This window comes from Galleria mellonella, unplaced genomic scaffold (genome assembly GCF_026898425.1).
Source record: "Galleria mellonella isolate WM207_F2 unplaced genomic scaffold, CSIRO_AGI_GalMel_v1 utg121, whole genome shotgun sequence".
Classification (NCBI taxonomy): Eukaryota; Metazoa; Arthropoda; class Insecta; order Lepidoptera; family Pyralidae; genus Galleria; species Galleria mellonella.
Genome location: NW_026441983.1, coordinates 3,274,680 through 3,292,635, shown reverse-complemented (window position 1 = coordinate 3,292,635; position 17,956 = coordinate 3,274,680). Strand labels below are relative to the sequence as shown.

Sequence of the window (17,956 nt, the reverse complement as noted above, 5' to 3'; positions counted from 1 at the left end):
AAATGTTAAAATATTGTTCCTTTGGACTTTTATGATAGGATGTATGACGAGCGAAATGTTAAACTCCATTTATTGGTCCGATTTTGGTATAAACAAAAACACGAAATTGAGCCTGAAATTTCGAAATTTCATTTCATGGTAGACCCGCTGATCACTAGTATCTTTATGAATGAATATGTTCTGTGTTTTTAATTACTTTTATTGTATTTTTTTATAATAATTACCATATTTTTTTTTAATTTGTTGAACTCATGGACACTATATCTATGAGTTCAACAAGTGTGCTTAACTACACAAGTGTATCTAAGGTTTAAGCACTCACAATAAACTCAGAATCCAAAGCCGAAAGGTCATTAAAAAACTTCAAGTTGATTAAACTTCTCACTGGCTGGCTACAGGCTATTTGGGGACGACCTCGGAAGTATCTGCCAAAACTGCTTCTTGGCCTATATTTTTTGGCAATTGTATGACAATATTATGTATGTAAATAATAAATATATGTAAAATATACTATTTTTTCCTAGTGACAGCCCGTATTGTATTGGTATTAAGATACAAAATCGTGTGCGTAACTATATTCTTTATGACCTTTGTATCCATTCATAAGTTTTCGCGTCAAATACTTCGCGCGCTTTCCGTGTTCCGGTTTTTTATACAATTTTAAATAACGAACAAGCTCATTTGATGGAAATACAGATAAAAAATAATAATTATCGCACTGCCGACGTAAAACACGGAAATGTTATTTTTTTTTAACAGATGACAATGGAATGGTCACCGGGAGGAAAGGGATTGTTAGTAATGGAGACTGAGAATCCCATTGCTAGCAATATACCCAACCAGGTCGACCTCGTCGCGGGTCCCCCTGGAAACTATCATGATTGATTCCTGTTGAATTCATCACGATGGGATAACTGGCCTGTTTTCATTCTCATCTATCACCCTTCACTGGTGCTCCGCCAGCGTATCCCGTTAGCGCAGGCGGGGTTACCATACCATTTTCACCCATCAAAAAAATGGAATGGTCACCCCGCTTGCGTTAACGGTATACGCTGGCGGGGTTCTAGTGACGGATGATAGGTGAGAACGAAATGGCAGGTCAGTTAGCCTATCGTGATAAATACACCTGGAATTCAGCACGATGGTTTCCAGGCGGGACCACGGGGAGGTCGACCTGACAGGGTATATTACTAGCAATGGGACTGGCAGTCCGCTCTCCTTCCTCCCTAAGGAAATGTGTTAACGAATTTCTATTTTTAGGGTTCCGTACCAAAAGGTTTAAGGGAACACATGATACTACTTTGTTAGTCTGTATGTCACAGTCCTCCCATCCCATCGTGTCAACCATTAACTGTCTACTGTTAAATATAGACCACCCGCTATTGAGGGGTATTGCCAGTACTTGCCACGCTTGCAAGACAGCAAGCAACTGTAGTTAGGCTTTAGTGATGTTTTATTTGTTTTAAACAACTTAGAATGGCAAACAAGCTGACGGCCCACCTGATGGAAAGTGGTAACCGTCGCCTATACACATGAGCAGTACCATGGACATAACAGAGTATACTGTTTCGCCCATGATACCCCCCATGCGTTGCCATTCCCGAGGACTCGGGTGTTATTCCTCTGTACCCTGTAAATTCACGCCATATCCCACCCTTCAAACCGAAACACAGCCATGCAAACACAACTGCTTCACGTTTAAAACACGAATGGGACAGAGGTACCCAAGCAATTGACTTTTGTACAAAGTCTCATTCGTAAGTCGCCTTTTACGACACCTACGGGAAAGGAAGGGATGGCTCATTCTATGCCGGGACCGTATGGCGTGTTTTGAGTTGGTTGTAAATGGAGTAACGTTATCAAGGTTAATGTTTTTTCATGTGTCTTTTCCCCTGAGTAATGATTGGCTATAATTTTATTTATTGAATGAATGAATGAATGAATAAATGATTGTAGATTGAATGAATGAATGGATGAATATTTATTTGCAAGAAATATGGTATGGAATATTTATTTGCATAAAATATGGACACAATTTCGTGTCAATTAATGTACTTCTATTACATGTAATAATGTAATTATTATTTCCTTTCTGTCAAGATAAACGTGTTCTCGACCGACTTTAAAAGGAAGATAGTTCTAATTTCGTTGTATTTTTTTTTTCGTGTTGTATTTTACGTTTGTTCCCGCATAATTTCGTCAGTCGTAAACCGATTTGGAAAAACTTTGTTTTATCTGAAAGGATATACATATACATATATATATATATATATATATATATATATATATATATATATATATATATATATACACATACATACAGTCCCATAGAAACTTTATCTAAATCCATTATGTAGTTTAGTTTCTGAATCAAGAATCAATAATTAGTTTGGTCACAAATGAAGTAATTTTTTTTATGAGACAATATCTTTAGATAGATAGATAGATACTCTTTATTGTTTCCTCCAAAAGATTACAATAGTAAACTTATTATAAATATAAACAATTACAAGAAATGATCGCAATGAGAAAACAATGGGCGGGCTTATCGCTAAGAGCGATCTCTTCCAGGCAACTTTTGGATGGAGAGGAGTAATTATAAACGATTTTATCGGAGGCAGAATTAGTTAATTATTAAATTTTAAACTGATATTAAAAACACTTATTGAACAAAATCTATTATATTACACACTAAACGATTATTTGAATGACAAACGTGCATGGTGTTAGTGGATCATGCGCGGGCTTTTAACGACCATGTTATTTTAGACATAGTACATTTAAACAAATAATACATAATGTTAACAGAGATTTGAAACAGTAATTGTTGAATTTCTTGCGGGCTCTTCTCAAACGATCTATTCCTAATTAATAATTTATTTAATTCAAATGAAACAATTTGCAAAATTTATTTGTTTTATTGCAAAATAGTTACAGTTGCAACTACCACAGTGCATAAGGGGTAAAGGATTGTTAGCAATGGAGTTTGACAGCCCCATTGCTAGCAATATACCTTATTAGGTCGACCTCCACGTGGTTCCCCCTGGAAACCATCGTGAACAATTCTTGTTGAATTCGTCACGATGGGCTAACTGACCTGCTTCATCCTCACCTATCATCCTTCACTGGTGCCCCGCCGGTGTATACCGATAGCGCGAGCGGGGTTACCATTCCATTATCATCCATTAAAAAAAAATACCACAGTGCATAACTGAGCTGCGGAGCGCGGTTTAAACTCGTCCGATCACGAGACATCGTACCACGTGTGACGTCACCACCGGCGCGGAATGTGGCCGGAGAGAGCTGCTGTTAGGGTTCCGTGGTGCTAGCACAGTACACACAACTGATTGTAATATTTTCATACATTTATACATACATATCTGTCACGCCGGCCGCCCTTCAATTGTTTCTGAGTACCCTAATGGGTGACAAGCGTGAGAGATAAGATATTTTTAAGGTATCACAATGGAATGGTAACTCCGTCCGCGTTAACGGTATACGCTGGCGGTGCACCAGTGAAAATGGGTGAAAATGGTATGGTAGCCCCGCCTGCGCTAACGGGATACGCTGGCGGAGCACCAGTGAAGGGTGATAGATGAGAATGAAAACAGGCCAGTTAGCCCATCATGATGAATTCATCAGGAATTAACCATGATAGTTTCCAGGGGAACCGCGAGGAGGTCGACCTGGTTGGATATATTGCTAGCAATGGGCTGTTAAAAAAAAGTCCTCTCGAGAGATAAGATTGTTAGTATGCAAATAATTTCTTACATGCAACAGCGAGTTCTATTGTAATCGAACACCTCATGGTAAGTGGTAACGGTCGCCTATACACACGAGCGTATTCAGACTCTTTTGTTGTGGCTGCAATTAAATTATGGAACACACTTCCTCATGAAATTAGAAATAGCCCAAACATTGGGATTATCAAATCGCGTCTGAAGAATTATTACCTCTCACAATGCTGATGTACGTACTTATTATATTTGTGTATTATATATAATATATATCTATCTATTTATATGTATTTTCTTATATATATTTTTATTTATTTATTTATACCTATTGGTTTTTTCAATTGTAAAGACATTTTATTTAATTATTTTTAACTATAACATTTAAGTCGATTGGTACACATGTATGACTGTAACTACTTTTTTTTTACAACACAGGGGGCAAATGAGCATGCGGCTCACCTGATGGTAAGTGACTACCGCCGCCTATGGTCACCCACAACACCTACGGCATTGCAGGTGTGCTGCCGGCCTTTTAAAAAGGAATATGCTCTTTTCTTGAAGGTTATGTTGTCGTATTGGTTCGGAAATACTGCTGCTGGAAGTTGATTCCAAAGAGTGGTTGTGCGTGGGAGACAGTGCCTTGAAAAACGCACGGTGGAGGACCGCCAATGACTACTAATGAACTGTCAGTTTTTCTCATATATTGGGTTTGCTGGAAGAAATCTCTATTGGAGATAAGCTTGCCTTTGTGCACTATTATGTTTGTTTTTACATTTCAATAACCTTTTGTGTACAATAAAGAATAAAAAACATTCCCTAATGAGAAAGTTTAAGGTTACAAATATTTAACGGAAATACCTACGGAACCCCTTCAAGTGTGCGAACAGTACGCGCTCGGCCGATTTTTATTTTCATTTTCTGTTGCGCTTCGTGTGTCCACGGCGTTGGTGGATTCGCGGAACTTTGCGCGGTACACGCATCACGACGTGAGTGAAGTTTTGGTATAAATTAAGACCACATAAAAAAACTACTTCAATTATGGAAAAAGGGGGGGGGGGGAAGGGATTGTTAGTAATGGAGACTGAAAATCCCATTGCTAGCAATATTTTTTTTTATACAACTTAGAATGGCAAACAAGCTGACGGCCCACCTGATGGAAAGTGGTAACCGTCGCCTATAGACATGAGCAGTACCATGGACATAACAGAGTATACTGTTTCGCCTATGATACCCCCCATGCGTTGCCATTCCTGAGGACTCAGATGTTATTCCTATGTACCCTGTAAATTCACGCCATATCCCACCCTTCAAACCGAAACACAGCTATGCAAACATAACTGCTTCACGGTAGAAACACGAATGGGACAGAGGTACCCAAGCATTCGACTTTTGTACAAAGTCTCCCTCTGGTGACTCTGGTGACAATATACTCAACCAGGTCGACCTCCTCGCGGCTCCCCCTGGAAACTATCATGGTTAATTCCTGATGCGTTAATTATGCTGCGCTGATCATGATGCGCTAACTGGGCTGTTTTCATTCTCATCTATCACCCTTCACTGGTGCTCCGCCAGCGTATCCCGTTAGCGCAGGCGGGGTTACCATACCATTTTCACCCATCAAAAAAAAATTATGGCAAAAGCAGTTGTTTTGATTTAAAAACTAAACTAATGAATCGATTTAGGTGAAAAAAATATGAAAATTTAAATTCTGTAAGTGTATTTATTCAAATAAAAAATAAAACAATTTTCAATATCTTTATTTGGATATTATTAATGTACTAGCGGCCCGTCCCGGCGTCGCACAGGTGGACATTTTTACATTTTAAAAAGTGGCCATTAAGGCTGCACAGGCGACGGAAGCTTAAAAATGGAGTACCTTCTCCCGTTTTCCCAACATTTCCCTTCACTGCTCTGCCCCTATTGATCGTAGCGTGATGAAAAGTATACTATAACCTGCCCAGGAGTATGAAGAATAATTGTACCAAGTTTCGTTAAAATCCGTCGAGTAGTTTTTGATTCTATAACGAACATACAGACAGACAGACAAAAATTTCACTGATTGCATTTTTGGCATCAGTATCGATCACTAATCACCGCCTGATAGTTATTTTGGAAATATATTTCATATACAGAATTGACCTCTACAGATTTATTATAAGTATAGATTATAGTGACAAACATGCAGCCAGTTTGGTGGTAAACGCGGTTACCGTTTGCAGTTGAAGTGATATTTAAATTTTAACAGCATAAACTAGAACCCGTATAAAATTATTACATTATTGCATTTAATTTCAACTTTTGACAACATATTGCCATCTCTTTTTTAATAGCTGTATTAATTTATGTAAGCTCCATAAATTAATACAGCTCCATAGATGGCGGTATAGTTAAAATAATGAAAAGTATTTATATTATTACATTTTATGCATCTTTCTTAGTGTAAATTATTTTTACGGCATAAAGCTAGTATTATTAAAATTCTAATAAAAATAAATACTATAAAAAATAATCACTATATCCAAATTTAGCATTTAGACAAGTTGTACCATCTGTGTTCGAATAGCTGTATTAATATTTGTGTACATGTCTAACAGATGAAACTGTACATGATATAATTAAAAAAAGTAATCATTTTTCTTTTGTTATTGGGTAATAAAAAATATAATCTATTTATGTTTCTACACATTGATCAAATTTCATTTTGACGCTTAATTATTACAAATATTGAATTTATTTTTATTTGGCAATATGAAAAGTTTAGACTTTACAGATAATAAAAATTATGTCCTTTTTCTAGTAACCAGAAAATAAAAAAAAAAAAAATAGAGATATAACCAAGGCTGCGTCACTTCGAATAAAAATGTTTGTAGGAAATCTATGCAACCGGATGAATGAATTAGATAATTAAATTTACACGATTAACATTTATTTTATTGTGACAATACGTTTGGATAGTTGCATAGAGTGCAGTATCAACTCATAAATATAATAGTGATGACTTACTCTATGTTCGTTATAACCGAAAAATATTTAATTATCTTTGTTTCTACAGATCAAATTATTATTTTGGAATTTAAGTATGTGGTAATTATATTACTAACATTTTTTTTGAGCTGTAATTATTGTTGGGCGCCTTTACAGCTTTACCAGGCTTATATTACTAATATGAAAAAGTTTTAAACTGAAGACGTGTAATTTTTCAGGTATAGTGTGCCGCCGTACGTGCCCCGAAATAGAATAGACCATCCCTTCCTTTCACGTGAGTGTCGTAAGAAGCGACTAAGTGAGAGCGAGGGATAGGCAGCAGCGTCTCTCTTAAAACGTCTCTAAAAGCTTAACTGCGGTTGCCAACCCGCCTGCCAAGCGTGGCAACTACTGGCAAAACTCCCCTTATGGGCGGCTTATGTTCAGCAGTCGACAGTTTACGGTTTAAATAATAATAAATAACCTTCAAGAAAAGAGTATATTCCTTTTTAAAAGGCTGGCAGCACGCCTGCAATGCCGTTGGTGTTGCGGGTGATCATGGGTGGCGGTAGTCACTTACCACCAGGTGAGCCGCATGCTCGTTTGCCCCCTGTGTTGTAAAAAAAATATAGTAGGCACTAATGGTTTTATATGAAATTGCTTCTTGGTGTATTTTCATATTTTTTTTTATACATCTTAGAATGGCAAACAAGCTGACGGCCCATCTGATGGAAAGTGGTAACTGTCGCCTATAGACATGAGCAGTACCATGGACATAACAGAGTATACTGTTTCGCCCATGATACCCCCCATGCGTTGCTATTCCTGAGGACTCAGGTGTTATTCCTCTGTACTCTGTAAATTCACGCCATATCCCACCCTTCAAACTGAAACACAGCCATGCAAACACAACTGCTTCATAGTTGCAACACGAATGTGACAGAGGTATTCAAGCAATCGACTTTTGTACAAAGTCTCCCTCTGATGAAATATAAAATGACTCCTGTTACTTTCAAGACAGATTTATTCCCTGTTTTAAGAAAAGGATGTAATACACTCATTTTTTTTTCTGTTGTATGTGTGTTGTTAAGAATGTGTATGTTATGTATATATTTAATTGTGTATATATATATATATATATATATATATATATATATATATATATATATATATATATATATATGTTTGTATATGATAATATTTATATAACAGTGCCCCACCTACCCTTTGTCTTTTTCTCAATGTCCTCTACCCAAAGGTTGTCTGGAAGAGATTGCTTAGCGATAAGGCCGCCTTTTGTATCACTTCTCATTAATATTTACTGTATTTGTTATTTCTCTTTTTACTTGGTGCAATAAAGTTTATATAAATAAATAAATAAAATACACTCCCTAAGCAGGCGTGGGATAAAATAAAACATATGATAAAAAAATCAATATATTTATCAAAATACATCATTAATTTCTCTTTATTTTTTGTTTGTTCTTCCCGCAACACAGTGAGAGCAGCGCTCGCGCGAGCCTGTACACGAGGTAGAGGGCGACCAGCAGCAGCGCGGCCTGGTCCAGCATCCAGCGCGCGTACCACGCGTACTGCCGCGACGGAGACCGCAGGTGGTGGGCGCCTGCAATATAACGATATATTAGGACGATAAACGCATGTCTATAGGCGACGGCTACCGCTTACCACAAGGTGGGCCATCAGCTTGCTTGCTTTTACAAGTTGCATATGTATTAAAAACTTAACTTTGTCTTTTGAGGGTAGTTTCACATATTCATATTTTCATATAAACTTATCGAGTAAATATGAACGCTGTCATAATGCCATTTTGTATACATTTAACAATAGGTACTCTAACAAATATTGAATAGTGTGGGACCAAGTATGCTACCCTGAGGTACGCCTAGACATACTTCACTGGTCATTTCTGATCAAATTTATTCTTAAGCATTGAGAATGTCAACTTTGAAATCATATTGTATTCTGTAATGCTCTTGGTGCTGTTCATGTCTATGGACATCATTTTGACAAGTTTTGTTTTTGGTATTGAAAGGGTTTCGCGATTGATCATGATCTTATTTGATGGAAAACGACGGTGTGGTCTAAGATGAAGCTTGAGGTCCTACAAATAGCCTATTTACATTTGGCTTAATTTGGTGCAGATCATATTTGGATGGAAAAACATAAGCAGGGAGAGAGTTACACTCCTTGGCCATACGCGTGATGAAGGAAGAAAGGAAGACGCTTCGTGCATTTAAATGGTATGTCTACGGCGAAAGAGTTGAAGCGTGTTTGCCATTCTGAGTGTAAAAAAGTCAAGCTCATACTATGCCTCGGCGTTACCAGTATTATTTAGTTTTACTCCTAAGCATGTTTATGGGTGTTATATTATCTGTGGTAAGAGTCTTGTCGATGATTGTCAAAATATACTAGAGAAAAGAGTTTCGAGTTGTACATGAAGAAAATGAAAATAAATATATTGCTGGTGTTACAGAAGTCTTATTAAGTACAAAATGGAAGGTCAAGAAGTATACCAAAATAAAGCAATAGCTGCACATGTTTGCAGCGTATGCTTTTGTCCAGTCACCGTTCTCACCTTTGGTTTCGATGGCGAGCTCGACGTAGTGTGAGACCAGCTTGCTGGGAGGCACCGGCCTGTTGCGGAACAGGCGCGACAGGTACTTCGCGCGCTTGTAGTACCTGCAAACGGCAACAATACGCTCTAAAGAACTCTTCTCTGCCTCTTTACACTGTCATAAAACTCTCATCCTTAACGTACACTAAAGCGACAATGAGATAGCTTGACAGTAATTGGCCACAATAAGTTAATTACATTGAGAAACATTGTCAAAATTGAGACATTCAGCTAAACTTATCAATCCAGATTGAATAGACATAGAAGTAAATTGGTAGCTCAATTACAAGGATCGGGAATCATTAGGTTCTCTCGATTAAAAAGACAGCACCCAAAGACTGGTAGAAAGATTTACAAACAGAGATTTAGAGTTGGTTAATGGATTGGCCTCATCATATATTAACAAGATTTAAACCTGACATCCGAACAGCAGATTGGATTATTGTTCTACAAGGAACAGATTACCAAGTAGCAGATTAGAAAAAAAAAGAGGAACATTGCACAATAATTGTCTGCTTGGATATCTGTCTCTGTTACGTGTTTCCATCGACAAATAATAACTTGTATGGCTGTTCAATTGTTTATTCTTTGAATCGTGAGATATGACAATGAAATTACAGAGTATGGAACACATTCGTCCTCAGGAATGGAATCGTGTGATGAGTACCATTTTTTTTTATATACATATATGCCCGGATATTGATTTCCAGGATTTTGACATTTATTTCATCTTTATGTAGGATTTCCTTTTTACCTTTCAGATTTAAGTAGGATTTTTGGGTACTATTTATTTACTGTTATTTTATTGATATTCGACTGACTTATTACATTTTACTTATTTCTATTTCCTTATTTCCAGTTGATTACATTAACATTTATATTGGCCGAGTATACTCAGTATACTTATTTAATATAACTTATTTACTAACATAATTTCTATTTACTATTTTTAATATTTTTATACCGTATTCTAGGAATAGCTTATGCTTCTTATTATTAGCCATTATTCCTATATATTCTTTCTCGTCTGGTTTCATTTTAATTTCTACTTCCAATTTCCTTCGCATTTCCCCGAAACGAGGACATTCTGATATATGTTTAATGGTCTCTGGTTGTGTATGATCACAAGGGCACGACGGGTCCTCCCGACACCGAAAACGGTGAAACGAAAACGAACCCACCGTGTCCCGTGAGTAATTGTGTTGTGTATCTGTTTGCTTGAGTTTTACCGATAATCCTGTACGCGCTCATTACATCTGGTAGAAACATTTTGTTTCCATTATGGAATAGGAGTACCATTATGTCATATCCACAGAAGCTATACATGTCTATATCGGAAGCAGAGGCGTGACATTACTCAACCAGTCTACTCATGACCACGGTCAGTCGAAATGTGGAGAAAACCCTAGCTGATTGATCATCGTCATATCTCATCAACCGTTAACTGTCCACTGCTGAACAAATGCTTCTCCCTTAGAAGTTTTGCCAGTAGTTGCTTCGTTTGGCAGGTAGGTTAGCAACCGTAGTTAAGCTTTGGATGTTTTAAGAGGACGCTGCTATCCATCTCTCGATCGTTAAATAAATTAGAGATCGTTAAGTAAAGAAGAGATTTTGCCTCACTCTGCGTGTTCTACCGCTTGTATAATGGATTATGCCCAGAGGAATTGTTCAAAATAATGCCCACAGCCACTTTCTACTATTGTACGGCTCGCCATCGACAGGGAGTTCATCCTCATGTCTTACAGCCTCAATAGTCTCGTACTGCGCGGTTTCAGAGATGTTTCCTCCCACGAACACTCAGGTTGTGGAATGAGCGCCCTGCCGAGGTTTTCCCAAGAGACTACAGCATGGGGTTCTTTAAAAGGGGGGTAAAAAGGTTTTTTTTAGGATCGGCAACGCGCGCGTAATACCTCTGGTATTGCAGGTGTTCATAGGCTACGGTAACCACTTAACATCAGGTGGGCCATATGCTTGTTTGCTACCTCAGTGGTATAAAAAAATGACTATATTTTATTTAAACCATCACGTTAATTCATGTTTCTTATAAACTATAATCAGAGCTTAGAACTTTGAACATTCAAATAGTTTTTGGAACTTTGTAAGTTGCAGGAATGGAACGCTTACTTTTATATTAATTCAAGGTCAGATTCTGCGTGAATCTAAATAGGCACAACGTATATTACGTTCTATAAATCTCTGTAATATTTTGGAATACTTCAAATAAAAGAAAAAAATGGCTATAATAATAATTATTATTTCAGTCACTGCTGAATATGTTTTCCATATAAGGGGAGTAATGCCAGTAGTTGCCACGGTTGGCAGGCGGCAACCGTTGCCAAAAAACGCAAAGGTTGGCAACCGCAGTTAGGCCTTTGAGGATATTTTAAAAGAGACGCTGCTGCTCATCCCTCGCCCTCCCTTAGTCGCCTCTTACGACACCCACAGGAAAGGAAGGGGTAGCCCATTCTATGCCGGGGCATACCCAGCGATGGCTATAAACTAGGTCGAAAAAAAATGACGGAAAAGAAAATGTAAATCCGCCTAACATGGCTTACCAGATGGCTTTACGTGCTTTCCATGGCGCAAACATATTTAAATGATTCAAACATGAGAAGGAATACTACTAAAATATCTCACTTGTCATTATTCAGCATCTCCTTCAGTTCAACCCTCAGCTGGTCAGCAACATCGTCTCCGAATACGATCTGCCTCGCGTAGCCGTTTTGATAAGCACTCTGCGCATTGTTACGCTGATCTCCAAACATCGGGATAGCCAAAAGTGGTACACCATACTGAAGAGATTCTAAGGAGCTGAGGAGTCCACCGTGTGTGATGAATAGCTTCACGTTGGGGTGGGCTGGGTGAGAAAATTTTTGCATATTTATAAAATTCTTTATTGCACGAGAATCATAAAAATATACAATGACAATTGAATAATTCAAGTAAGAAACAGACAGAAAGTACAGATAAAAATATATACATAAAGGTACAAAAGGCGGTCTTAATACTAGGCCAATCAATTACAGATAACCTTTGGTTAAAGGAGAATAGATAGAAGTGGGTAGGTGGTGCAAGAGTGAATTTTTTAAATGCATAAAATATTTGGTATTTATCCGAGGGTTACTTTTAAAAAGTCGTTGAATACTTCTGCCTTTTTTTTATACAACTTAGAATGGCAAACAAGCTGACGGCCCACCTGATGGAAAGTGGTAACCGTCGCCTATAGACATGAGCGGTACCGTGGACATAACAGACTACACTGTCTCGCCCATGATACCCCCCATGCGTTACCATTCCTGAGGACTCAGGTGTTATTCCTCTGTACCCAGTAAATTCACGCCATATCCCACCCTTCAAACCGAAACACAGCCATGCAAACACAACTGCTTCACGGTTGAAACACGAATGGGACAGAGGCACCCAAGTAATCGACTTTTGTACAAAGTCTCCCTCTGGTAACAAAGTCTGCCTATCCGTGTTTCTGTCCTGAAGCGGAAAGGATTCTAGGCTTGCTTTTAAATTTTTCAAATTACAAACTACGAAGGCATATTATCTTGGTACTCAAGAATGGCAACTCAAGAGTTATAATTTATGAGCGACACATCTATTCTGCAATGTCAAAGGTACTATTGATGCTTTTAGGCGACTGTTAAATACCACTTTCCATCATGTGGCCCGTTAGCTAGAAACAAATTTACCAGGAATTAGTCTCTTGATTATATATGATCCATGAAAGATTCTGCATGGCGGCAGAAACACGAGTAGAATGCATATTACGTCTTTACAAAATGTCCCTTTGGTAAATTCTGTTATGAAGACCATAATATTTTAGCTATATATTGCCAACGGTTGCTACTTTTCCACAGGCGGGCCGTTAAATCTCCATAGCCATATAAAATAAAACTTTAATAGTGAGCGGTGTCTTAGCAAATATAACTCACCTAAGATACTGGGCTGTGGCAACCACGGCCGTACGTGCACGTTCTTCGGTAGGCCGGCGATCTCCTCCTCGAACTTCCACAGGACCGTGTACGGCAGCTCGCCCAGCACTTGTATCAACCCGCGGCGGATGTGCTCGGGAAGGGCGGCCGACTTCAGCACAGACCCCATGCTGAAGTACACCACGCCGTGTTTCGACGAGTCCAATAAATCTTGCAGATCCTGGGAATTGTATTTCGTAATCATGAGGCTTGTTTTGAGAGGAGAATCAAGTATCGCCGTAATCGGATTGAATGTAAGAATAAAGAAGAGTTAAGAAGAAGAGTAAGCAACAAAATATATTCTCTATACTTACCCTATAAGGGACTTAGCGTGAAGAAACATTGTGCATGCAACTAACATTTTCTCCTAATTTCTTATCGTCTCAATGGGAAAAGGGATTACAGAGAGTAGTGTCTAGCAATATACCCTGTTTTTTTTTAATGGGTGATAATGGGGGGAAAGAGATTGTTAGTGACGGAGACTGAGAATCCCATTGCTAGCAACCAGGTCGACGTCCTCGCGGTTCTCCCGGGAAACTATCATGATTGATTCCTGATGAATTCATCGTGATGGGCTAACTGGCCTGTTTTCATTCTCATCTATCACCCTTCACTGGTGCTCCGCCAGCGTATCCCGTTAGCGCAGGCGCAACTACCAGTCCATTTTCACCCATAAAAAAAAGGGTAGTAATGGAATGGCAACCCCACCCGCGCTATCGATATACACCGGCGGGGCACCAGTGAAGGATGGCAGGTAAGGATGAAGCAGGTCAGTTAGCCTATCGTGACGAATTCAACAAGAATTGTTCACAATAGTTTCCAGGGGGAACCACGTGGAGGTCGACCTAATAGGGCATATTGCTAGCAATGGAGCTGTCAAACTTCATTGCTAACAATCGCTTTCCCCCTACAATATACCCTGTTAGGTTGGGAGAAAGGAGTATTAACAATGGGAATACTAGTCTTTATCACTAGCAACATACCATGTCAGGTCGAACACCGAGTGGTCTTCTCTGGAAATTAGACTGTATTATAGTATATCAGCGTATTTTTTTTATACAACTTAGAATGGCAAACAAGCTGACGGCCCACCTGATGGAAAATGGTAAACGTCGCCTATAGACATGAGCAGTACCATGGACATAACAGAGTATACTGTTTCGCCCATGATACCCCCATGCGTTGCCATTCCTGAGGACTCAGGTGTTATTCCTCTGTACCCAGTAAATTCACGCCATATCCCACCCTTCAAACCGAAACACAGCCATGCAAACACAACTGCTTCACCGTTGAAACACGAATGGGACAGAGGTAGCCAAGCAATCGACTTTACAAAAAAAAAACAAAAGTTCAAAGTCTCCCTCTGGTAATTTAATTAATGTCTATGGTATTATTTATGTCAATAGGTGATGATTAGCACTCTCCATTATGTGGGCCGTAAACTTGTTTGCTATCATAAAAAATTACCTTCGGTAGCGGGGGAGTATCCTCCGGTATATGGTAACCAGCGACGTTAATCACATTGGGTGGGACCGGCTGCGCTGGCGCAAAAGACGGGTGCCCATTCACCAACAGTATCGATAGATCATTCGACGCTTCCGAAAATGGTCGTAGTGGAACACCACGGGCGGCTGCCAAGGGCGAGAAGTAAGCGTTGTATCTCTCAGCTGCTGATGAGCGGTCCCACCTGAAATGAAAAAAGTCAATTAAGACTTTAAAATTAAGAGAAAAGGAAAGAAAAATCTAGAGATTAAGAAAAAACTAAATGAAGACTTCGTGCAAATGTCAGCGGCAGCGGGTGCACCTCTGTCCCGCTCGTGTTTCTGGTCATGAAGTATTTGTTTTTTTTTTAATACACGGGAGCATACGAGCATTTGGCTGACCTAATGGAAAGTGACTACCGTCGCCCATGATCACCCACAACACCAAAGATGCAGGTGTGCTGCCAGGTTTTAAAAAGGAATATGCTCTTTTCTTAAAGGTTATGTTGTTGTATCCCGGAAATACTGATGCTGGAAGTTGAATCCAAAGAGTGGTTGTGCGTGGAAGAAAGTGGTTGAAAAACGCACGGTGGAAGACCGCCACTCGTCCAGATGATTGGGATGAAACTTTAGTTCGTGGCGGGTTGTACAGCGGTGAAAATCAGCAGCAGGTATCAAACCGAACAATTCCTCAGAGCACTCCCCATGATAAATTCGGTAGAAGATGCACAGAGATGCAACATCTCTGCGCAGTTTCAATGGGTCAAGACGGACAGTATCATAAGAAGCGACTAAGGGAGGCCTGCCACTCTTTCAGATGGTTGAGATGGAACTTTAGTTTGTGGCGGGTTGTACGGTGGTGAAAATCAGCAGCAGGTATCAATCTGAACTGCGCTTGCATGGCTGTTCTTCCGTTTGAAGGGTGGGATTATTATCATGATAACTGACCGTTAACTGTCCACTACTGGACACAGGCTTCCTCCACAAGGGAGGTGTTGCCAATAGTTGTCACGTTTGGCAGACGGGTTGCTAACTACAGTTAGTCTTTGGTGGTGTATTTAAAAGGACGCTGCTGCCCATCCCTTGACTATTAAGTTCCCTTAGTCACCTCTTAAGACACCAACGGAGAAAGAGAGTGGCTCATTCTATGCCGAGAGCACAAGGCAATAAATAATCACCAACCAGTTATAGAGGGTTATTAAACTGTGTAAACCGGTGTTCAGGAGCCGCTGCCAGAAGTTCATGGGTATGGTTGCATTATTGAGGAAGATAGGTACAGTGGGCACTGAGCGCACCTCGTCCACCATCTCCTCGAGGATGGAATTATATACTGTGCCAACCAGTACTATCCACGGGACTTGCTGTACTGCCGCATATCTGTATAAAAATCATAAATATTTGTTACTATTGTAAACATACATTTTTATTTAGACGATCATACACGGGCTTTTTAACGACCATGTAATTTTAGACATAGTACATTTAAATAAATACACATAATGTTAACAGAGATTTAAAAGAGTAACTGTTGAGTTTCTTGCGGGCTCTTCACAACAGATAACAACTTTCCGAACCCTGCAGTAGATTTAAAAAATGACGATTTAAAAGTGCTTGTTAACAAGTCTATTTCAATAAAGATGATTTGAAATTTGAATTTTTTGAATTTTAAATAAATCATATATGAATGAAAAAGAGAATTTTTAATACTGGCCAGTGAGAAGATGTCAATAACGTAGATTAAGAATGCTAATATTCGTAGATATGTACTTCCATATTCTACGTTCCAGTTCACGACAACATGTTTCGTAGATATATAATTGAATTTAGAACGCGGAATAATCACCTGCTCACGTGCTAACAGACTAGCAATGTTGTCATATAAATATAAACGCACTAGGCGTCCTATCCTATCCTTAATCTACGTAAAAACGTGACAAGAAAACACACTAGCGTGCGCGTAGATGTGACAGTTTTGAATTTAATTAATTGAAAATGTGGAAATAGCAAAAGTTCACCTATTTGTTATAATTTAATTACAATTTATGGACATTTAGATTATATTTACATTTAATAAATTCATATACAAAAATATGTAAAGAGATGTTTATAGCGTAATTACGTGAAAAATATGCAATTTAGTGTTATTTTTTTCCTAATTTCTGTCATACCCAGGTATCACACATTTAATTCTTATCAACTGCATGCACATAGAGCCAATTTTTTTTCTAACTATGTATGCTGCTGACTGCAGATGGCCTTTACAGCTTAACCGAACGCGTATGCTGGGTACAGATGGCACTCCAAGCCCGCGAGAGGGGGGCGACAGAGGTGTCGGCTCTTACTTATGGATTGCGGTGTGCGCCCAAGGATGCCAGAGTGGCTCGGAGCTAATAATCCCTTTCCCCCCGGACCTCGGATTAGACCACAGCACTTTGACACCCATCGAGGGACGGAGGCCCGGTTAGTCGTAACGTAGGAAAGGACAGATTCGACAAAATGCGTTTGGGCAAATACCTAATCGCGCGCGATTGAAGATTCCTGCTTTTATACAAAATGTTTGGTCTCACCCAGCATCAGTCACCATTTTTCTATCCTAACCCAATTATTATTTGTGGTTGGCGTAATATATTTTTTGTCCATATTACAAAAAGATTTGGCTTATAGTTTTACGACCGGCCGCCTGTCTGACGTCAACCCTCTTTGGGAATAAATTGCTCTCACCCAGCATCAGTGTCGGAGAAAAACCATTCTGTTACCACAGCGTCGAACTTCGTATTGACGATTGCTTCTCTTACAGCAGGCGTGTTGATAGTCACAGATGTCACATTTAGCGCGCACTCTTTGATTAGGGAGATGCCTCGATTGGCCACCTCGGGGTTCATCATGTTAAGAGCTGGAATAGTTATTTTTTTTTTTTTAATAAATCCCAAGTATATTTGTTCCACTAAAAAAAATCGATTTTAATCGTGACAAAACCAAATTACCGAATGGATTTTTATGAAATTATTACGGAACCAATTTGAAAGTACAGTTGGATGTTTGTCTGTACATACAATACAAATTTTTTTGAAAGCACAATCTTTTAAATAAAAAAAAAAAAGAATTTTACAAATCAATTCATGCATGGAGTTCTGAGGTAACAAATGAAAAAAGAAGGAG

At 38.9% G+C, this 17,956-nt stretch overlaps 1 protein-coding gene across 1 annotated transcript; it reads right to left on the bottom strand.

The window, feature by feature from the left end:
• Positions 1-8,120: 8,120 nt before the first annotated feature.
• Positions 8,121-17,705, bottom strand: LOC113510042 (UDP-glucosyltransferase 2-like). The gene is made up of 7 exons (XM_052898906.1): positions 17,519-17,705; positions 15,980-16,174; positions 14,784-15,003; positions 13,278-13,497; positions 11,974-12,193; positions 9,298-9,401; positions 8,121-8,325 (listed from the first exon to the last, which is right to left on the bottom strand). The coding sequence occupies exons 1-7, from the start codon at positions 17,680-17,682 to the stop codon at positions 8,159-8,161; spliced, it is 1,290 nt and encodes a 429-aa protein (XP_052754866.1). The 5' UTR covers positions 17,683-17,705; the 3' UTR covers positions 8,121-8,158.
• Between the last annotated feature and the right edge of the window lie 251 nt (positions 17,706-17,956).